Raw genomic sequence first — 23,175 nt, 5'->3', positions numbered from 1 at the left:
GGAGAGGACCCCACCAGACTCATCATGCGCAGAGACAAGCTCCTGCAGCCACCAGGACGTGCGGCGGTCAGGAAGTATAATGATCCAAGATTCAACATCAGGGGATGAGGAGGGGCTCCCACCACTGAAATCGCCACCCACAGGGCTCCACTGTCATGGCCGCCGCTATTTTCAATGGCAAACCACAGCAAAATGGCGGCTGTGTAGGGAACACACAGACTACAACAAAATGGCAGCCCCGCATGGCACCGCAAGGCATACAGGGACCCAGGATTGGGAGACCAGGCCTCAAAGACAGATCCAGGCAGGATGGGGTCCCTGGCAGGAGCCCCCACTAGATACAATCCCCCCCCCCCACAAACACAGTTGATCCCCCCCCCTCCCGGCCCCATCACTAGTCAGCGCCCTACCCCCACCCCAGGAAAGTGGCCAGACCACCCAAACAGCCCCAGCGTGTGGGGGGGGGCAGGATGAGGGACTCAGCAAGGGGAGGGGTGTTTCTAACAGGGAGGAGGGGAACCCAGGTGTCCGACCGTCCCAAGGAGGGGCCCACATCCACCCCAAAACCCTCCAGGGGGGAGAGGGGGGAAAGCTACTCACCATACCAGGAACCAGACGGGCACCACTCCAGACAGAACCCCTGTCAATTGAAATGGGGGGGGGGGGTCTGTCGGCCAGGAGGAACGATGCGGCTTGGGCCGAGACCCAGTCGTTTGCGACCTCCCGAGGCCTTTAACTCACAGGCCAGCATCCATCCAGTGGTGCTATGTCGTGGCCGACCTAGCGCTGAGCTGAGGTCTGGATCTAGATTATCCAGCCCTTTGCCCAGTCTGGCAGTTGATTGTAGATCTCAAAGGAAAAATCCAGGAGGAAAAAATTTTCTATCTAAAACATTTTGCCAGGACCAAAGATCCCAGCAAGGAACTAGGTCCTTACTCCTGATTATGCAAAAAAAAAAAAAAAACTGAGTGGCTATAGCAGACAGAGAGAGTATACCCCCTGGGACTGCCCATGGGTGTAGCCAGAATTTTTGTTCTGCCTACTCTGTCCTACTCCTGTAGGTGACAGTATAACCCAATGGTTATAAATACCAGGAGCTGTTTCCGTCAACGAAAAGAGAACGAAAGAGAAAATATTTTTTACCTACAATGTGTGTATGTCCTGGTATGTAAATATTAACTATGTTTTCTGGTTCCACTTCGGCTGCCTCCCATGCCTCAATAGTGGCCAGTGGGACGACTCCCACCCCCCACTAACCTACATACTTGTCTCATCATAAATCTCTTAAAATTGTCAAATCAGCGTTGGTTTAATGAAAAATTTAAAATTCATTGCTTTTCATTAAAGCCAGAGGTCACAGCCCTGGGTCTGACATCCTCATTGATCATTCAACAGAAAGCCAGAGTTCAGCTGCACAGAAAATGTAATTAGAAGGCCCCCTGTCTTTAGGTTACCTCAATAAAAACATCCATATCTCACCTTCAAGAGTATATTGCTTCATTTCAATCTCATAGAATTTGTTAGTTCCAATGATGATGCTGTAGCCAGTGAAATAAATACAGCTGCATGGTTCAGAAGTTTCAATTTCCTATAAAACATGAAACCACATCAGAAATGTATTAATTGATTGGCACATTGAAAATCTAAAATTAAATGTAAAAATCAGTCTTTAAAGCTTTCTATTCTGGTCTCCAGCGTTATACAGTATATGGCCGCATGCACACATGGCATTTGCCAGCTGCTCTATTTCTTCCAGGAAGCGTTTTGGCATGACGTACGTAAGCGCATCTAGACGCATCATGCACTTGGGCATTCATTATATTGGCCAGAATAATAATTTATTCTGGTAATTTGAAATTAACTAATGCTCAAGAGCTTAATGCGCCTAGTGCTAAAGCACATTTAGACGCGTCAAGTGCTTTTTCTGCCAAAATACTCTTGCTACTGGACACAATGTCAGTGGTTTATTTTTTCTGCCTCCAAACGCCTTTGTGTGCATGGACACACAAGATAAAATCGAGGGGCGTTTAGAGGCAGAAAAAAAGCAAGACGCCACAAAAAGCAGCAGTTTTAACGCTCAGTGTGCAGGACTATAAGCAGTGATATTTTCTTTTATCCAGATTATGTGTGGTACATCTGAGGTCAGATCCACCCATGTGTTCCAGAATTGATTAGGATTTATGCTCTTAAAGGTAAGCTTATATTGGTTTTATTTAGAAAAGACTATATAAGTTTACCAATATGCCCAATTTTAATACATGCACTATGCACATATTAGTAAACAAAAAGCAATTATACTTAAATTAAGAACAGAAGAAGACCTTCGAACAGAAGGGAAACACTAGAGAGCAAGCCCACAAAATAAGTTGAAAAGAGTTATTTAATGTGATTCTCATTATTGTACACACTCATTGTGCGAAATGTGTGGTATAAATAATGTATCTGGATCAGCTTGTCCCTAGAGGCTATAACTGTATCCAAATACTTTTTAGGACCCCCTCCCCCAATTATTCCTCTGAAGACAGCAGGGAGGAATCTCACTTCCATTTGACCCAAATCTTAATTGTGTTGGATGACTAAGATTCTATGAATAAAGATTAAATAAGATTTAGTAATTTAGTATTCAGGTCAATAAAAACCTTTTCAGTGAGTGTATCTGTAAAAGCCATATTAAACCCAAAAACAAAAATAGAATATTGATTAAAATAGAATGACTTTTTTTCAATGTGTAATGTAATATATTGCAGGTGACCAATCCTTAAATGGAGTAGATGCATCGTTTTTTTGTTTATTTAGGCTTTTTTTTTTTTTTACCTGCAGATAAAGACCAGTAAGTGTGAAATTTTGTGTGTATACTTTACAAGCCGACTGTTGGCTTTCCCCTTTACACTGCATGCCCTTATCATGTATTCCAGGGCTCCACCATCCTACCTGCAGTCCAAGGACCAAAATTGACAGGTGTCACTGGGTAGGATGGAAGGAGCTCACTAAACATCCTTTTTCTGATCCTCCCACTGGGGAATGAACTGTGAAGTGACAAGTATTACTTTACTAACGGGTTCAGAGATTTAATTTTCCATGATCGCTGGCTTGAAAAGGAGTTAATGGAGCATGACCTCCATTAGCTTCAGTGGACCGTAGGGAAGACATGGGGGAATAATAGACTTCTGATGTCTCAGTAAAGAGAAGATTTCACAAGCTATTTAAGTTTTCATGCTGCTATTGATCCCCTATGCAATAGAAATCAAGTTATGTAGGAAAAAAAAAAAAACGTTTTACAAAGTTAAAGTAACATAAAAAAACACAAAAAAATAAAATGGGATTTTTGAGTTACCGTTAAATCCATTTCTCTGATGTTCATTGACAGACAGCTCCTGATATTCTTAACCATTGGGTTATACTGCCCTGTACAGGAGTAGGACACTAGGCAGAAAGAAAGTCTGGCTATGCCTATGGGCAATCCCAGGGGGTATACGCCCTCTCTCTGCTATAGGTACTCAGTTTTGTTACAAGCAGTGTCAGAGAAAATAAAACTCTACAGAGGGGTGGGTGCTGTGTCTATCAATGAACGTCAGAGAAATTCATTTTACAGTAAGTCAAAAATCCCATTTTCTCTTTCGTTCATTCACGGACACAGCTCCTGATATTTTTAACCATTGGGAAGTCCCAAAGCAGTGTTAAACATGAGGGGTGGGAACAGCAAAAAATTCCCAAGGCTAAAAACAGTAGCCAACCAGGCAACAGGGGCTCAACCAAAACAACTGGAGCCCACCTGAAAAAAAACAATGCACTCTCAAAGAGGACCCAATACTCTAAACAGCAGCCTACAAAACCTTGCAGCCAAAAGAGGCATCCACACATGCCAACACATCCAGTTTATAGAACGTTGTGAAAGTGTGCACCAACGACCTGATGACGGAAGGCCCAGGAGGAACTGAGCGCCCAAGTAGAGTGCGCCTTGATATGGAAAGGAGGAACCTGACTCCTGATGGAATAGACTTGAATCACCGTCTGTCTGATCCATCTGGAAATGGTTGCAGAGGAACAAGCAGACAAGCCCATCTGAGACCCATCCATAAGCACAAATAGTAAGTCTCATTTCCTAAGCGTCGCCCATAGGGCTCCACTGTTATGGCCGCCGCGATTTTCTATAGAAAACCACCTCAAAATGGCCTCTGTGCATTGCAGCACAAAGACTACAAGAAAATGGCGGCCCCACGCACCACTATGAGGCTTCCAGGGACCCAGGAGGGATCCCTAGACCTCAGGACAGGCACAGGTAGGACAGGGCTGCCTTGGCAGGAGCCCTCACCAAGAAAACCAGCTAACCGTCTGGTCACCGGCAGCAACACCCCCCCCCCTTCCCGTCAGCATAGTGCCCTGCCCCAACCCCGGGAGGTGTACCAGACCACCCACACAGCCCCGGCAATAGTGGAGGGAGGGGGCAGGATGGGGGGGGGGACAGGTGAGGGGGTGCCTAACGGTAAGGAGGGGAACCCAGTGGTCCGACCGTCCCATGAAGGGGCTTGCGTCCACCCCTAAACCCTCAAGAGAGAGAGGGGGGACAGCTACTCACCATACCAGGAAAAAGGCGGGCAACGCTCCAGACAGAACCCCTCGCCAAAGAAAGGGGGGCTGTCGGGCAAGAGGAACGCTGCGACTCGGGCCGAAACCTGGTCATATGCGTCCTCGCAAAGCATTTAACTTGCAGGCCAGCCCCTGTCCGGTGGGGCTATGTCGCAGCCGACCTAGCGCGGAGCTGCAGTCTGCATGCGCTCGTTGGTCGGACTGGGGGGATCTTAAGGATCTAGATTATCCAGTTCGTCACCAAGTCCGGCACTTGATTGTAGATCTTACAGAAACAAAATAATAAAAAGAGGAAAAGAATTCCATTTAAAAGGAAAATATTGCCAGGACCAGAGATCCCAGCAAAAATACGCCAGACCAGAGATCCCAGCAAAAAGGGGAGAGGGGGACTGTACTTACCCTTCCATGGTGTGGGTAATGCTCCAGACAGAATCCTCGCTACCAACTTAGGGGAGCTGTTGGCCAAGGGGCCGCTGCGACTCAGACCCAAGCCTAGTTGTATGCAACCCTGTGAGACGTTTAATTCGCATGCCAGCCTCTGTCCGTGAGGCAATGTCACGGCCGACCTTGCGCGTAGCTGCGGTCTGCACGCGCTTGCTGGCTGGGCTGGGGGGACCACTGGAACCTAGATTATCCAGCCCGTCGCCCAGTTGATTGTAGATCTTACGGGAAAAAAATAATAAAAAGAGGAAAAAAATTAAATCTAAAAGGAAAAAATTGCCCAAGAGAAAAAACAAAAAAGATGCAAGGAAAGAGAAAAAATTGCTAGGATCAGAGATCCCAGTCGGGAGCCTAGGTCCTTACTGCCAACTAGACAGATTAAAACTGATCACCTAGAGCAGAAAGGGGGGGGGGGGGTTATATACCAACCTAGTAGTTATGATTTATGGAGAGCTGTGTTCGTCGATGAATAAAAGAGAAAGGGATTTATTGAGGATTAAAAAAAAAGAAATACATTTTCTCTTACATTTACCGAAGGACACAGCTCTTTCTTAATCTTGACTGCAGGGACATCCCAAAGCAAAGCTGTGATGTGGTGGGCAACCAGATCAAGAATGTTCAAAAACAACCGAGAACCCTCAGAAAAGGCGCAAGGAACCTCAAACAGCCACCTGTGCCAAAACATGCATCCAAAGATGCTCAAACATCAATTTTGTGAAAATTGGTAAACCTATGCACAGATGACCAGTTAGCCGCCTTACAAACTTGAAACAAAGATGCCTGATGTTGGAGGGCCCAAGAGGCACTAATCGCTCTTGTGGAATGTGCCGTAGCAGTAAAGAGGAGCCCTCTGCCTGATCCATCCAGAAAAAGAGGAAGCTGCCAAGCCTTTTTATGGGCTGCCTGCAATTACAAAAAAGAGAATCCAACCTCCAGAAGGAAACTTTAGCAGACATACATACGTAAACTTCTCGAACCACATCCAAGGAATGCAATGCAACCTCTTTAGAATGTAAAGGGTGTGGGCACAGGGAAGGAAGAACAATGTCCTCATTGAGGTGAAAATTGGACACCACCTTCAGATGGAAGGAGGGATGCAGACGTAGAAAGGCAACCTTTTAGGAGAGAGTTACCAAGAGAAGATCCCCAATATTCTTGAAAGGGGGCTTCTGAAGCACCTATAGAATGAGGTTCAGGTCGCATGGTGGTAACCGAGATCACACTGGAGAAGCTTCATGCCGAACCCCTTGAATAAAGGTATGAATCAAGGACTGTGACTGTGTGGCCAGAGAATGTTGGAAGAAAATCACAAGGGCAGGAACCTGGCCTTTAATGGTGCTCAAGGCCCCATTGGGAAAAGACCAAAATCTGAGAAACCGAGAAGGTATGTGGATGAAAATCTGCAGCCTCGCACCATGAAATGTAGGCCTTTACAAGTACAGTTGTTAATCTTTTGGGAGAATCAACATGGTAAGGATAACAGAGCCCGACAACACCATCTGTCAGAATCTGGCTTTCAGGATCCAGTCCATCAAAGCCAGCGACAGTAAGACATGGTGAAAGATTGGACCTTAATCTACCCATAAAAACCACCAGGGGGGATCCGTGACCAGCCGCACCACATCGGCGTACCAGGGTCAGCAAGGCCAATCCAGAGCCACTGGAATGACCGGTATCCCTTCGGTCTCTATCCTGCGCAACAGACAAGAAAGAAGCTTGAGAGAAGAAAAGTCATAAATTAACTGATAATAGCTCCACCAGAGCACCTGGCTCATCCGCAAGGGGAATACCTTGCTTGCGCTATGAATCTCAACACCTTCTTGTTTAGACGGTATTCCCACGTCTAGGGTGCCCCACAGCAGACGGATAAGATAAAAAATGTCTGGGTGCAGTGACCCCATTGGAGAAGTAGTCCATCTGACAGTTTTCTACGCCTGGAATGTACACGACAAAGAGAGCCGGGACATGAAGCTTTGCCCACTGAAGAATGTGTTAGGCCTCCAGCTCCAATGCTGAGCTCCTTCTCCCACCCTGGTGATTGACATAGGCCAGTGCTGTGGCGTTGTCTGACTGGATCCTTACTAGGCGCCTGCAAAGACGCTCCATTTAATGGGTTAGACAAAGTCTGATCTACTATAGCTCTAGGACACTGATAGATAGCCGAGACTCTTCTGGTGTCCAACAACCCTGGGCCAACCGTGGACCCAGAACTCCCCCTTACCTGGACAGTCTGGTGTCCATCATGATCTCCATCCAATGGAGAGGGAGAAATTACTTCTTGGCTTAACGAGGTGGAAAGCGAAGCCACCAGAGGAGGAAGGCCTTGCCTGATCATCCCATATGTATCTGGCTGTCCAAGGACATAGGAGACATGTCCCACTTGGATAAGATTTTCTTCTGCAGGACCCTCATATAGGACTGCGCACAAGGGAATCCCTTGAAGTTGAACACCATGACGCCAAGAACCTGCATGCAAAACCACAGAACAGACCACCTGTGGGACAGCAGCAACCGAACTGCAGTCGACATTTTCTGGTTCAGAACCCAGCCAAACTCCTACAGAGTGCGCATGGTGATCGCCGTGTTTTCCATCAAGGCAGAGTGAGACTACAATAGCAGGAGGAGACCATTCAAGGCAATCCCCTGTTGTCTCAGGAATGCCAGGACTGGACCCAACACCTGAACAAACACACGGGCAGTGAAGGCTAGACCAAAAGTGAGCACCACAAATTGAATATAAGTGCCAAGCGTAGGAAGCACTGGTGCCCGGCACAGATGGGAACGTGAAAGTACGCATCCTTGATAGCTATGAAGGCCAGAAAATCCCCCTCATGGAGAGGTCACCATCAAATGGATGGATTCCATCATAAACTTCTGCATCCAAGATCGGACAGGCTCCTTCCTTCTTTGGAACTGTAAACAGGTTGGAGTAAAACCCTTCAAACCTCTTGGGAACTGGGCTATCACACCCTGGAGAAGCAGACCCTGCACCCCCCAGTAAAGCATCTCTCGACAAGATGGGGAAGGATGAAGATTGGAAGAAAAGAACTTGTCTGGTGGAGAGAAGAAAGAATTTTTATACAACAAAATCAGTTTGCGGACCTGCTTTGCTCCACCCATGGGGGGCATTGAAGGGCTTGTATCCCTTGTCCGAAGGGCCTGCCGAATGCTGCTTGAAGCACAAGCTCCTTCCCTTTCCTGAAATGCAGGAGAAAAGTACTCCTCCTTCCTGTAAGATTATTGATGATGTCGTTAAGGGTAGCACCAAAGAACAGCTCTCCCTTGAAAGGAAAATTGGCCAAGTCTTTCTTAGATGTCTGGTTAGTAGGCCAACACCTAAGCACCAAAGCTGAGACTGAGAACCTAGGAAACAATGGAGCTGTATCCAAGGACGAATCACACACCTACTTGATTCCCTAGACCAGTTGGTTTTGCCAGTTCCACATAGACTGGGGAGACTTGCTCCTTACCAAGACCTTGGCGTAAGAGTTTAGCTCACTCAGTGAACTTCTGTGACACAAGGGCCATGGCCAAAACCAGGTGAAGTGATTCAGCGACTGTAAACAAAGAGCAGGGGATGGATTCCGCCTTCCTGTCTACGGGTTACCTTGAAGGAAGGAGACTCCTCCACTGGTATCATGGTTGCCTTGTTCATCCTAGGAATGGAAGCGTCAATGACAGGAGGAGAGAACCACTTATTTAGAAGGGCCTCCTTAAAGGGGTAACACACTGAAAAACTTTTTGGGACTATAAAAGGATGCTGGCATTCACAATCTTTGTAAATAAATTTATCAGCATAGGCAGGATACAGGAAACTCTTTGCAGAATGAGCCTGTTTGCGAGTACCAAAAGGGACAGCCATCTTCTTGGAAGCCCCAGAAGTATCCTAAATTTTTAAAGTTTCCCACACAGGGGTTGTGAGGGCAACCACCAGCGCCTTTGTCTCGAACAGCATTGGTGGCAGAAGAATTAGGGATCTCATACTCTGGGTCCGCAGGAAGAGGGGGACCTGCTGCGGCTGAGCCAGACTCTGGCTTGGAATCATCCAAGGGGAAAGGGGGTGAATGGGGGGAATTTCTTCCTTCCCATGTGCCTGACCACCTTTTCCACCTGGGAGACAAATGGCTCGCGACAGTGTGTCCAAAAGAACAGAGGAATAATAAACAAAAAGATCTGGTGCCCAGGACTTCAGAGGTTAAATTAATCAAAACTGGTGAGGGAACACAAAAAAAATGCTGCTGATCTACTGCAGATATGCTACATATACAAACCCGATTCCAAAAAAGTTGTAAAAATTGTGAATAAAAACAGAATGCAATGATGTGGAAGTTTCAAATTTAAATATTTTATTCAGAATACAACATAGATGACATATCAAATGTTAAAGCTGAGAAAATGTATAATTTTAAGGGAAAAATAGGTTGATTTTAAATTTCATGGCATCAACACATCTCAAAAAAGTTGGGACAAGGCCATGTTTACCACTGTGTGGCCTCCCCTCTTCTTTTTATAACAGTCTACAAATGCCTGGGCACTGAGGAAACAAGTTGCTCGAGTTTAGGAATAGGAATGTTGTCCCATTCTTGTCTAATACAGGCTTCTAATTGCTCAACTGTCTTAGGTCTTCTTTGTCGCATCTTCCTCTTTATGATGCGCCAAATGTTTTCTATGGGTGAAAGATCTGGACTGCAGGCTGGCCATTTCAGTACCCAGATCCTCCTTCTACGCAGCCATGATGTAATTGATGCAGTATGTGGTCTGGCATTGTCATGTTGGAAAATGCAAGGTCATCCCTGAAAGAGACGACATCTGGATGGGAGCATATGTTGTTCTAGAACTTGGATATACCTTTCAGCATTGATGGTGCCCTTTCCAGATGTGTAAGCTGCCCATGCCACACGCACTCATGCAACCCCATACCATCAGAGATGCAGTCTTCTGAACTGAGCGCTGATAACAACTTGGGTTGTCCTTGTTCTCTTTAGTCCGGATGACATGGCGTCCCAGTTTTCCAAAAAGAACTTAAAATTATGATTTATCTGACCACAGAACAGTTTTCCACTTTGCCACAGTCCATTTTAAATGAGCCCTGGCCCAGAGAAAACGTCTGCTGTTCTGGATCATGTTTAGATATGGCTTCTTTTTTGGCCTATAGAGTTTTAGCCGGCAACATCAAATGGCACGGTGGATTGTGTTCACCGACAATGTTTTCTGGAAGTATTCCTGAGCCATTGTTGTGATTTCCATTACAGTAGCATTCCTGTATGTGATGCAGTGCCGTCTAAGGGTCCGAAGATCACCACCATCCAGTATGGTTTTCTGGCCTTGACCCTTATGCACAGAGATTGTTCCAGATTCTTTGAATCTTTTGATGATATTATGCACTGTAGATGATGATAACTTCAAACTCTTTGCAATTTTTCTCGGAGAAACTCCTTTCTGATATTGCTCCACTATTTTTCGCCGCAGCATTGGGGGAATTGCTGATCCTCTGCCCATATTGACTTCTGAGAGACACTGCCACTCTGAGAGGCTCTTTTTATACCCAATCATGTTGCCAATTGACCTAATAAGTTGCAAATTGGTCCTCTAGCTGTTCCTTATATGTACATTTAACTTTTCTGGCCTCTTATTGCTACCTGTCCCAACTTTTTTTGGAATGTGTAGCTCTCATGAAATCCAAAAGGAGCCAATATTTGGCAAGACATTTCAAAATGTCTCACTTTCAACATTTGATATGTTATCTATATTATATTGTGAATAAAATATATGTTTGTGAGATTTTTAAATTAGTCTATTCCTTTTTTACTCACAATTTGTACAGTGTCCCAACTTTTTTGGAATTGGGTTTGTAGATCGGGGGGTGAGATAATCAGCGCAAATAGTTGTGATTCCCCACAATCAAAAAAAGGGGCTGTTAGAACAATAGCTAATAGTGCTAAACTGTGTGTGTATATGATTTTAAAAAAGTGCTGATGTGCCAATAAATAGTCATGAATGTAAAAAGAAACCAATGTTATGGGAAAGTGCAGTAATACAAAAATATAATAATCCTTGAAAGTACCAGTGCAGTATTGCAACAATCCAAAAAGTGCAAGTGCAGTGAATACAGTAATTCAATAGCTAAAAAAAAAAAAAATCAGAAAAAAAAAAGATTTTGTGCAATAAATCACTCAAATCAAGTTGCATTAAATACAGAAATCAATGCTCAAAAGGTATACCATAAAAAGTCCATATAAAAAGTCCCAAGTGCAAAGAGTGCAACCAGTGCTTGGATCCAATAATTATATATTCTAAGTGTCCAAACGTGAGGAAATCAGACCATCTGTGCTCCACCATTTCCACTAGATCGAACTCACCGGATGTGGAGCTGATCAAATTATAGACCAGCAACCACGCTAATCAAACATTGCCCAACATGATGGTCAAATCTTCCAGTCCTTCACAAGCTCCAGATATACAGGATGGGGGTAATGGATGAGATCCTGTGAGCCATGCACACTGGCAAAGATGTGGCCCTGTAACTAGAAGCTATGGCTGCGGCCACTCAGCTACAGAAACATGGCTGCCGCAAGGCCCTCACCAATATGGTCACTGGCAATAAAATGGCAGCACCCCAGAGATAACCAGGCCAGACTTGCACAGGGAAAGGTACTCCCCAAAATGACTGCCGAGCCACTCCCCACCAAAATGGCAGCCAAAACAGGCCCAGGTAAAATTCCTGCTGCATACACAAGCAAAATCCCCCAAATTGCCACCGCCGCTACACCAAGATGGCTGCCAGCAATGCACCAGGAGAGAAGTCCAAGAATCCGTCCACAGACGGGATGAAGCCCCACTGGCCCAGTCCAGGACATCCACAGGTGAAAAGGGGGAGAGGAGGAGGACACTCAGCAGAGGGTGCCTGCAGCACACCCCCGCACCTGATGGAAAAGTGGGACATCCACTTACCAGTTCTGCAGAAGTAGTGGGTAACACACCCAAGAGACTGTCTCCCACCTAGGTGGGGGGAGTTGTCGCCCAGGGAAACACCGTGACAAGGATGTTTAGTGCACGGCCATATTTGTCCCTGCGACATTTAACTCGCTGGCTGACCCCGCATGTAGCTAGTGGTCATCATGCGTTTGCTCTGGCCAGGCTGGGGTGACTACTGAATTTGATTATCCAACCTGCGACCCTGGCTGTTGATTGAGGATTTTCACAAGGAAAAGGGAAAAAAAAAAGGGGGGGGGGGGGACTATGGAATCGGGTAGAAAAAAAAAAAAAAAACAAGTTGCCTATATTAGAGAGGGGGTTGACTACCAGTTAGGACTCCCCATAGGGCCCATACTGCCCTGTGTTTTTTTTTTTTTTTTTCTGCCTAGTGTCAACTCCTTAAGAGGGCACTATAACCCTATGGTCAAGACTAAGGAAAAGTTGTGCCCTTCAATGAACGTATAAGAAATTGCTCTGGCAGCAAAAGAGTTAAAGGAAATAGAAAAAGGCATACATACCTTTCTAATGCAGAACTTGTTAAGGCTTTCATTATATCTCAATATGACAACTTTATTTACCATGGCTGCACAAATGCACAAGCCATTCTCAATCTAGAAAACAAAACAAAAAATACTCTAATAAAGTGCAATATAAGCAAAATATCAGGCAATAATTTTAACATATATGTAAAATGCTGCACAATTATAATCTATTTTATATATATACCTTCTCTGCATTGTTGTTTAGTTTCAGCAAGCTCCATAAATCTAATGCAAGTATCACACTGCATGCACATGTATTAAATATTCCTATTTACGCTGGCTCTTTCCTGACAGTAGCTGGCAGAAAAACCCAGCGTAAAAACCTTTTGGTGTATAATTAACCACTTGCCCAGGCCAATTTTCAGCTTTCACACTTTGAATGACAACTGCGCGGTCATGCAACTGTACCTACATGACATTTTTATCATTTTTCACACAAATGGAGCTTTCTTTTGGTAGTATAAATCAGTGTTTCTCAACTCCGGTCCTCAGGGCACACTAACAGGCCAGATTTTAAGTATTACCTTGGGGAGATGCAGACTAGAATACTGCAATCACTGAGCAGCAAAATATATCACCTGTGATGTATTTCAGTTTTCTTGAAAACCTGGCCTGTTAGTGTGCCCCGAGGACCGGAGTTGAGAAACACTGGTATAAATCACCAATGTTTATTATTTTTTGCTAAACAAATTAAAAAAGACTGAACATTTTGAAAAAAAATGTTCATAGTTCGTTATTAGATTTTGCCAACAGGTAATTTATCTCTTTCACTGATGGGCGCTGATGGGGTGACACTGAGAGATGGCACTGATGAGGGGGCACGGATTAGCAGCACTGATGGGCACAGATAGGTGGCACTGGTGGGACGCCACTGATAATCAGTGCCCTTATTATCAGTGCTGAAATCCCTTTAACACAAGCCAGTTATTGGCTTTCTTCTTCTCTCCTCACTCTGAGTGCGGAAAGAAAAGCTGATAACCAGCTTGTATTTACATACCAAATAGAAGGCGGGGGCGGCGACTGTCAGAGGACTCAGAGAAAGGAATTTTATGGTAAGATTTTACAAAAATTCAGTTTTCTCTTACGTCCTCTGACAGTCGCCGCCCACTCATACAGTCTTCACCAATGGGATGTCCCAAAGCAGTGTAGACATGAGGGGTGGGAGACGTAGCCGCAGAAACAGCAACGCAGTACCCACATCAGAGAAAGGAACCTTACGCACAGTAAGAGAACCAGCTGGGCAACAGGAAAGTGCTCAACATGAGCAACAACCCAGGAAAACAAGCAACCCAGGGGTGAAACACCCCCACAGCCAAAGACCCATAAACAAGGGTTCCTATAGCACTGCCGCACAGAGAACTTGCGGCCAAAAGGAGGCATCGGCTGATGCCCAAACACCCATCTTATAAAAAGTGGAGAAGGTGTGCACGGACGACCAAGTCGCAGCCTTGCACACCCGGGCCACCAAGGCCCGAAGCCGGAAGGCCCAAGACGTACTCAGAGATCTGGTAGAGTGCGCCTTAACAGGGAAGGGTGGAACCCGTTCCTGCAAGTATAGGCCAGAACAATGGACTGTCAGATCCATTTGGCAATGGTCGCCGCAGACGCCGCCATGCCCTTCCGAGGACCCTCAGGAAGGACAAGGAGGGAATCCGACTCGCAAAAAGAAATAGCGGATGACAGGGGGAACCCTGAGCGTCCTGACAACATCCAAGGAATGCAAAGCAACCCCCTAGGATGCACGGGCTTCGCACAGAGCGAAGGCACGACAATGTCCTCACCAAGGTGAAAGCCAGAGCCACCTTAGGGAGGAAGGACGGGTGAGGTCGCAAGACCACCTTACCCTTGTGAACCACCTAGTAGGGAGAACGGCAGGACAACGCCGCCAACTCTGACACCCTGCGAGCCGAAGTGATCGCCACTAAAAAAGGCAATCTTTTCAGACAGCAGAGACAAACGATATCCCCCTGAAGTTGTCAAAGGGGACACGCTGCAACATGGACAGAACAAAGTCCAAGTCCCACGGAGGTAAGGGCCCCCTCCGAGGAGGGGCCAAAAAAACGCACACCTCGAACAAAGGTGCGAATGAGGAATGAGACGCCATAGGGCGCCAAAAAAGAACAGCCAGTGCAGAAACCTGGCCTGTTATCGTGGCCAGCGCCAAAAGCTGGTCCACACCAGTCTGAAGGAAAGCCAACACTCACGACACCGAGTATGAGCAAGGGGAGAACCCCCTGGACACACACCAGGCAAAGTACGCTTTCCAAGCACGGTAATAAACGTTACCAGACGAGGCTCTTTAGCCGTGAGTAGAGTAGGAATGACCTCAGGGGAGAGACCCCCGTCCACAGGACCTGGCTTCCAACAGCCAGGACGTTACAGCCAGCGACTGTAAAGCAGGAAGGAAGATCGGTCTACGAGACAGAAGGGCTTCCCGCAGTGGCAGGCGCCACGGAGGCACGACAGCCAGATGAACGATGTCCGTGTGCCAGGACCGGCGAGGCCAGTCCGGTGCCACCAGAAACACCGCGTGCGGATTTCAGGCCAACCTGTGAAGGAGCCTGGATCGCAACTGAAGTGGAGGAAAGGCATACAGCAGACGATACTGATGCCAAGGTGCCACTAACGCGTCCGAGGCGGCCGCCCGAGGATCGTGCGTGCTTGCCACGAACCTTTCCCCCAGGTTGTTCAGCCGAGACGCGAAACAGATCCACATCCGGGGATCCCCACCTCGCGCACAGCACCTGAAAGATTTTCGGGTGTAGGGACCAATCCCCCTGTGCCAGGGTCTGGCGGCTCAGATAATCGACCTGCCAGTTCCCCACCCCCGGAACGTGAACTGTCGTGAACGCCGGGACGTGAGTCTCGGTCCAGGACAGAATGTCGGTCACTTTTCGGGCCGCTCGGGCACACCTGGTGCCCCCCTGGTGGTCGACGTAAGCCACCGCCGTGACATTGTCCGTCCGTACCCGAACCATACGGCCCTGAAGTCGTTCCGACCACTGGAGAAGGCAAAAGCTGTATCGCTCTCAATTCCAGAATGCTGATCGGAAGGGAGGGTCCCTCCTCCGACCAAGTTCCCTGGGCAAACAGGTTGCCCAGAACACCACCCCAGCCCGACAGACTGGCAGCCGTGGTGATCACCGTCCATAGCAATGGACGAAAAGACTTGCCCCCCGACACCGCCGGGGACTGGAGCCACCACAGAAGATCTCTTCTGGTTCGGCGCTCAATGAAACCCTCAGATCCCAAGACTGAGGATGCATTTTCCACTTGGCCAGAATCTCCACTTGGAGAGACCGCGTGTGAAACCTGATCAAAGGGAATCGTCTCGAAGGCCGAGACCACTAACCCCAGGCACCGCATACAGGTCCTGAGTGAGAAGGAACGGGTGTTCCCCGGAGGGACCTGACCTCTTCCTGAAGAGTCCGGAGCTCTTCCTCCGGCAGGAACAATCTAGCATGAGCAGAGTCCAGAACCATTCCCCGATAGGGAAAGCGAAACGAAGGAGACAGCGTCGACTTCGGAACGTTGATGGTCCAACCGAACTCCTGAAGCGCCCGTACTGTAGCGGACAGGGCGTTCAGCAGGCTCTGACTGACACTCGATCTTAACAGGAGATCATCCAGATCACCCAAGACCGCAACGCCCTGGGCTCTCAACAGGCCCAGAACAGGTGCCAGCACCTTGGTAAGAACCCGTGGAGCCGAAGCATGACCGAAAGGTAACGCCACGAACTGGCAATGGTCCTCCGTAATGGCGAACCGAAGGCACCTCTGGCGACCTTCGAAAATGGGGATGCGTAGGCACGCATCCTGCAGGTCGACAAAGGCCAGGAATCCTCCTGGGCCCAGGGTAACCCCACCGAGCGCAGGGATTCCATGCAAAACTCCCGAACCTGCACAAACGGTTCAGAGCTTACAAGTCCAGGATCGGACGCACTTCGCCCTCCTTACTGGGCACAGTGAGCAAATCGGAGTAAAAACCCCCGAAATCCGTCCCGGTGAGGCACCGGGACCACCACCCCCTGGCCCAGGAGATCCTTCATGCGCCCAGGAGACAGCCGAAGAATTGAGGAAAAAAATCTGTCCGAACTTGTATCTCGTTCGAACGTTTTCCTGAACCCACCTGTCCCGAAGCGGGATAGCCAAGGCTGGAGGAAAAAAACGCACAAACGTTCCCCCACCCCAGAAGCGGGTGAGGGCGCCCCTTCAGGCAAAAGCGTAATGGGGCGCAGAGCCGGCGTAGCCGGACTTTCGCTACCCGCCCAGGGCTCCTTCTGGCCACCTTGGCCTTTCGAAGGGTCTTCCCTTGGACTGCGACTTAAAGGCACGAAAGGACCCCTGAGAGGGTCCAAATGCGGGGCCCCGCTCGCCGCAAAAGGACGTGTTCTTTGGTATCCAGGGCAACAGAGTGCTCTTGCCCCCAGTGACTCCATTCACCAGAGTATCCAAAGCCTCGCCAAAAAAGGCGAGACCCAGCATAGGGAAAATCATCCACCGTTTTCCGTGACAATTGGTCAGTCGACCAACTCTTCAGCCAGATCAGTCGACGGTAGGCACCGCGACACTAGACAGGCGTGCAGCGAAAGGGGCCTCATGCAAGGCCGCATCGCAAAAGCACATGACCCCCTGATGGAGCAGGACCACCATAGCCAGCGTAGCTGGCGGTGCAGCAGCAGACACAAGGGTGCGCCAGAGCCCCTCAGTCCAGGCAGCCCTCCGTAGGATCCCGGAAAACCGGGGTATCCTCAGTGGAAACCAGGGTAACCTTGGTCAACACAGCCCCAGCGTGAACCACCTGGGGTGCCACGCACAAGCGCACCTCCGTGGAGGGCGCAACAGGGTAAAGCAGTGTAAAATGACCAGGCACCGTAAAGGGCTTTTTTTTTTTTTTTTTTAAATTGCGCCATTGTTCAATCACAGCGTGATGAAATGCAGCAGGGCAGGGGAAAAACCTGCGCCGTTTAGCGGGTTCTATGTATCCTAAAGGATGATCTTTTATGGGAGGGAGCAGCACATCCATGAGCGCAAGCTCTTCAGGCGAGCCTGGGGGAGACGTATCAACCCCTTCAACCTCTGCCTCCCCTTCAGACCCCAAAAGGTCCAGAGATGAGCGAGACCCTGAAAAGGGCAAGCCAGTCACAGCAGCCACATCACCATCTAAAACAGAGGAGATAGAAAACCTGGCCCGCAACTATGCAGAACGTTCAGCCATCCGCACCCCCATCCATGACACCAAAAATGTCACTACAGCGGCCAATCAAGGCACAGCGGGGGTTCAGCAGACCCAGGGTCCCCCACCAGGGCTGGGGGGGGACCAGCTATCCTGAAAATCCATGTAAAAAAACAAATTTGGAATAAAAAGGTACTGGCCCTTTAAGCGCTGCGGCGAGCGCAGCCCACCGCAAAGCCCACAATATGCGCCGATCCCCACAGGGGCAGAAAACAGCTGAATTAGGAAGGATAGCCCAGAAAGGTATGGAGAGATCACCTGCAGAGCTCGCAGAGCGTTGCCACTGATCGCTGTTCCAGAGAACGAGGAAGCGAGGTCAGGAAGGCTGAACTATAACACTGCTTCAGGCTCAGGGAAAATGGCTGCCCATAGGAATCAATGGAGGCTTCTAGAAAATGGCCGCCGACATGTGCTCGGATCGAGCGACCCGCCACACACCAAAAATGGCGGCGATCGGCGCCAAAAGCACCGCACTGCAACCCTGTGCAAGGTCCAGGGTGAAGCCAACATGTCACTCACAGTGAAAATGGCGGACCGCGTGGCGCTCAGCCGTATCGGTCACCGCCCACACATGTCTGCACTCAGAACACACAAGGTGACATATGAGAGAGAGGGGTCCCCACCTCACCACAGTGAATAAATATTAACCCCGCAGGGATCACATCAGGGAGCCCACTACACAGACATAAGGGGACACACAGTACAGCAGACTGACACCCCAGACAGAGGCCCCCACATAGAAAAGGTGCTTACCGTACCGGATGGCGTGGGGCAGTCTCCACAAACGGAAAACCGCTGTCCTCATATGACAGGGAGTGCCGTAGCCGGGACGCAGGGCACTGCAGCACAAAACCGCATTAAGCGTCCAGTGAGGTAGCCACCTCACAGGCTGCATCCCTGCTGCGAGCAGGGATGGGTCGTTCAAAATGCCAGGGCGAACCATAGCCGAACGCTCGATGGCAGGCTGGGGATCCATCTGACCCTCAGCCCTGGAGACCCAGGGCGGCCAGTCCGAGACCCAGCTCCGCATGAAGTTTCTTCATCCGAAGATCCCTATCTAAAAGCTGGTAAAATAACAGCTAGTAAAGTAAAGAAAAACACTTTGAAATAAAATCAAAAGAAGGGTAGAAGGCTGAGACAGAAGCCCCAGCACAGGAAAGCCTGCTACTCCTAAGCTAGGCAAGATCAAACTGAGTTGGGAATGCTAGTGCAGGGAGGTATTGACTAGTGGAACAGCACCTAGGGGTGTGTCTATGCTAAAAGATTTTGTTACTAACAAATCTTGTGCCTAGCTACTCCTGCGGAGCAAAGGTCAATACCCATTGGTGAAGACTTGTGAGGGGGCGGCGACTGTCGGAGGACGTAAGAGAAAATTTTTTTTTTGTAAGATCTTACCATAAAATCTTTTTCTCTGATGTCCATTGACAGACGCAGCCTCATCTTCATGAGCTGTGTGGGTTATGCTGCCACCTGCAGGAGTAGTCTAGGCAGCACATTAGTACAAAGTTTTAACATATACATGCCCACGGGGCTGTCCCTTCAAACATAACCCTCACAGACACAACCCAGCACATCAGTTTAGTTGCAAGCAGCGAAGAAAAAAAAAACATCCCCAATTCAGAGGAGTGGGTGCTGCGTCTGTCAATGGACATCAGAGAAAAAGATTTTACGGTAAGATCTTACAAAAATCGTATTTTTTCTATCGTCCATTGACAGACGCAGCATCATCTTCATGAGCTGCGTGGGACGTCCCAAAGCAGTATAGGCATGAGGGGTGGGAAAAGGCAACCAGAAAGCATAAAAAAAAAAAAAAACATAAACCCCAAAGGCTTAACCTAGCCCAGTGGGTAACATGAAGCTCAACCAAAACAACATGAGCTCACCCAGGTAAAAGAGAATAAGAAAAAAAAAACATTCTCTTATGAAACAGCAGCCTTGCGGCCAAAAGAGGCATCCGAAGAAGCCAACCAATCCCCCTTGTAAAATATGGTAAAGGTGTGCACAGACGACCAAGTCGCTGCCTTACAAACTTGTACAACAGAGGCCCGATGACGAATAGCCCAAGAAGCACTCAGCGCTCTAGTGGAATGAGCCTTCACAGGGAAAGGAGGAACCTGACCCTTGAGTGAATAAGCCTGAACAACTGTCTGCCTTATCCATCTCAAAATGGTCATAGCGGATGCAGCCAAACCTTTGAGAACCGTCAGTAACGACAGAGAGAGTCTGAGATTCTAAAGGACTCAGTAACTGTCAGATAAACCCTTATCACCCGACCACATCCAGAGAGGGCAAGGCAATCTCCTTGGGATGTTGTGGTTTAGGACATAAGGAAGGCAACACAATGTCTTCATTAAGATGAAAACATGACACCACCTTAGGTAGAAAAGACTGTTTTGGCCGAAGGACCACCTTATCCCTGTGGACCACCAAATAAGGCGAACGACAGGATAGCGCTGCCAACTCAGAAATTCTGCAAGCAGAAGTAATAGCCACTAGGAAGGCAATCTTCTGTGACAAGGAAAGCAGAGAAATCCCCCCAATATTCTCAAAGGGAGGCTTTTGAAGAACAGACAAAACCAGATTGAGATCCCATGGCGGCAACGGGGATCACCTTGGAGGAGCCAGATGACGCACCCTCTGGATGAAAGTGTGAATCAAGCTATTAGTAGCTAACGGACGTTGGAAGTAAATAGCCAAGGCCGACACCTGGCCCTTGATAGTACCCAACGCCAAGCGCTGCTCAACCCCTTTTTTTTAAAAAAAAAGGCCAAAACCCTAGCTACAGAAAACAAGCGAGGGTGCAGCTGCAGCGATTCACACCATGAAATGTATGATTTCCACATACGATGATAGATCTTCCTGGAAGTCAAATTCCTGGCCTTCAAAAGAGTCTGAATCACCAAGTCAAAGAGACCTCTATCCTTTAAAACCTTGCTTGCAACAGCCAAGCCGTTAAAGCCAGCGACCGCAAAGCAGGATGGAAGATCAGTCCTTGAGAAAGTAGATCTTCCCACAGAGGAAGACGCCATGGAGGATCCACGACCATTTTTACCAGCTCTGTGTACCAAGACCACTGAGGCCAGTCTGGTGCCACCAGAACGACCGGAATGCATTTCATCGCTACCCGGCGAAGAAATCGCGGCAGGAGTACGAACAGAGGAAAGGTATAAATCAGCCGATACTGGCCCCAAGGAGCCACCAGAGCATCTGTGGCATCAACCAGAGGATCCTGAGACCTGGCCACAAATCGCTGAACTTTTCTGTTGAGGCGGGACGCAAACAGATCCATGTCCGGGATCCCCCACCGGACATAAAGGAGATGAAACACCTCCGGATGAAGGGATCATTCCCCTTGATCCAACACCTGACGACTCAGGTAATCCGCCTGCCAATTCTTCACACCCGGAATGTGGACTGCGGAAAGAGCCGGAAACATTGGCTTCCGCCCAAATCAGAATCTGGGCCACCTCCTTAGCCGCCAGAGCACTCCTGGTGCCCCTTGATGATTGATGTAAGCCACAGCCGTGGCATTGTCCGACTGAATCAGAACTGGAGAGCCGCGTAGCTGACTCGTCCAGTGAAGCAGGCAGAGCTTGATCGCTCTCAGCTCCAGAATATTGATCGGCAAGGAAGACTCCTCCAACGCCCAAATCCCCTAGGCACAGAGGTTCCCCAGCACTCTACCCCAGCATGATAGAGATGTTGCCCAGCAGATCTGAGTGGGAGACTGCTCGCAACAAGAGATAGTCCGGACATCCCACAATGGAGATACCTCGCTGACGTAACAAGGCCAGCACTGGGGCCAGGACCTTGGTGAATACTCTGGGAGCTGAGGTGAGACCAAAGGGTAACGCCACAAATTTAAAGTGCTCCTCTGCCACCGCAAAGCGTAAGAATCGCTGGTGTCCCTCAAAAATGGGGACGTGGAGATAAGCATCTTTGAGATCGATGGAGGCCAGAAAATCCCCCTGATTCAATGATGCCAAAACTGACCGAATGGACTCCATGCAAAACTTCTGCACCCGCACAAAGCGGTTCAGAGCCTTGAGGTCCAGAACTGGGCGCACCTTGCCCTCTTTTCTGGGCACTGTGAACAGGTTTGAATAGAAACCTCGAGAGCGTCCCTGCTGAGGAACCAGCACAGTCACCCCTTGAGCTAGGAGATCTCGCACAGCCTCCCGCAGATCCTTCAAATGCTCTGAAGACAGGTGAAGATTTGACTGAAAAAAAAAACGGTCCCCTGGCCGGGATCAGAATTCGATCTTGTACCCGGAACAAATCAGTTAGTGAAACCCAATCGTCCTGAATGAAGGAAGTCCAGGGTTCCCGAAAGAAGCGCAGGCGTACCCCAACCCCTGAGCCAGGTGAGGACACCCTTTCATGCCAAAGAGTACTTGTCAGTAGCACCTGACTGACTAGCCTTGGGCCTGCCCCAATGATTTTTAGCCCCTCCAGAAGCTCTAAACGGCTTACCTTTTTCTTTCTCATCCGGAGGCACGAAAAAAAAAAAACGCTTATAAGCAGAAAAAAGGCCCCGTTTAGTACGGGGAGTCTTACCATTGGAGGATTGAGGAAGAAGAGTACTCATCCTGCCAGTCAAGCCCTTGATCAACTCATCCAATGAGTCACCAAACAAACGCTCTCCTAAAAAAGGGGAGGTCCGCCAGGGCCTTCTTAGAAGTTTGGTCAGCCGACCAGCTCTTCAGCCAAACCATGCATCTCAAGGCAATGCCCACAGCCAAAACCCTGGCCGCATCCATAGACGCATCACACAGGAACACCACAGCCTGGATCACCTGGTCAAACAGTTCCAGCTGTTCCAGAGGAACAGTCTCAGGGTCCAAAGACTCCCGCAAACCCCTAATCCACTCCGTCACCGTCTGTGAGATTAAAACAGACACAAACACCGGTTTCAAAATGGAACCCGCCAACACGTGAAAATGGCGGAAAAGGGATTCCACCCGCTTGTCCACCGGGTCCGTAAAGATCGGGGAATCTTCCACAGGCACAAGGGTAGATTTGTTTAATCTGGAGACAAGATGGTCTACTTTAGGTGGCACCGTCCAATGGTTGGAAACCTTTTTAGCAAATGGATACCAATGTTTAAAGCGTTTTGGCAAAACTAACACATGCTTAACGCGCCGCCATTGGTCATTCACATTGGTCATTCACTCATTTTCATTATTGTGAAAAACTTCGGGACAAGGGAAAACCTTGCCAGCTTTCTGAGACTTCTGGAAGCCAAACACCACCCACGTCCCTGCCGGGGTGGACTCATCAGCCAATTTTCAAGTGTCCCGTAGTGAAATAATCAGGGCTTCCACCAAAGCGCGTTCCCGCACTGCAGCTGAAGAAGACAGGTCCTCTTCACCACCTGACTGCGAGGACAGCGACC

The 23,175-nt window shown here is 48.5% G+C and overlaps 1 protein-coding gene across 5 annotated transcripts in view; it reads right to left on the bottom strand.

The window, feature by feature from the left end:
- The window catches only part of CIT (citron rho-interacting serine/threonine kinase), a 429,539-nt gene that overhangs the window by 28,829 nt on the left and 377,535 nt on the right, over positions 1 to 23,175 (bottom strand). For all 5 annotated transcript variants that reach the window (XM_082258872.1, XM_082258873.1, XM_082258874.1 and 2 more), the window contains 2 exons: positions 12,522 to 12,614; positions 1,480 to 1,588 (listed from right to left, as the gene is read on the bottom strand). In XM_082258872.1, coding sequence (XP_082114998.1) covers positions 1,480 to 1,588; positions 12,522 to 12,614 — 202 coding nt within the window. The remainder of the gene's footprint in view (positions 1 to 1,479; positions 1,589 to 12,521; positions 12,615 to 23,175) is intronic.

Source organism: Pelophylax lessonae (assembly GCF_965119305.1).
Source record: "Pelophylax lessonae genome assembly, chromosome: 1".
NCBI lineage: Eukaryota > Metazoa > Chordata > Amphibia > Anura > Ranidae > Pelophylax > Pelophylax lessonae.
The sequence above is the reverse complement of the archived record's forward strand: the minus strand, read 5'-3'. Positions and strand labels throughout refer to the sequence as shown.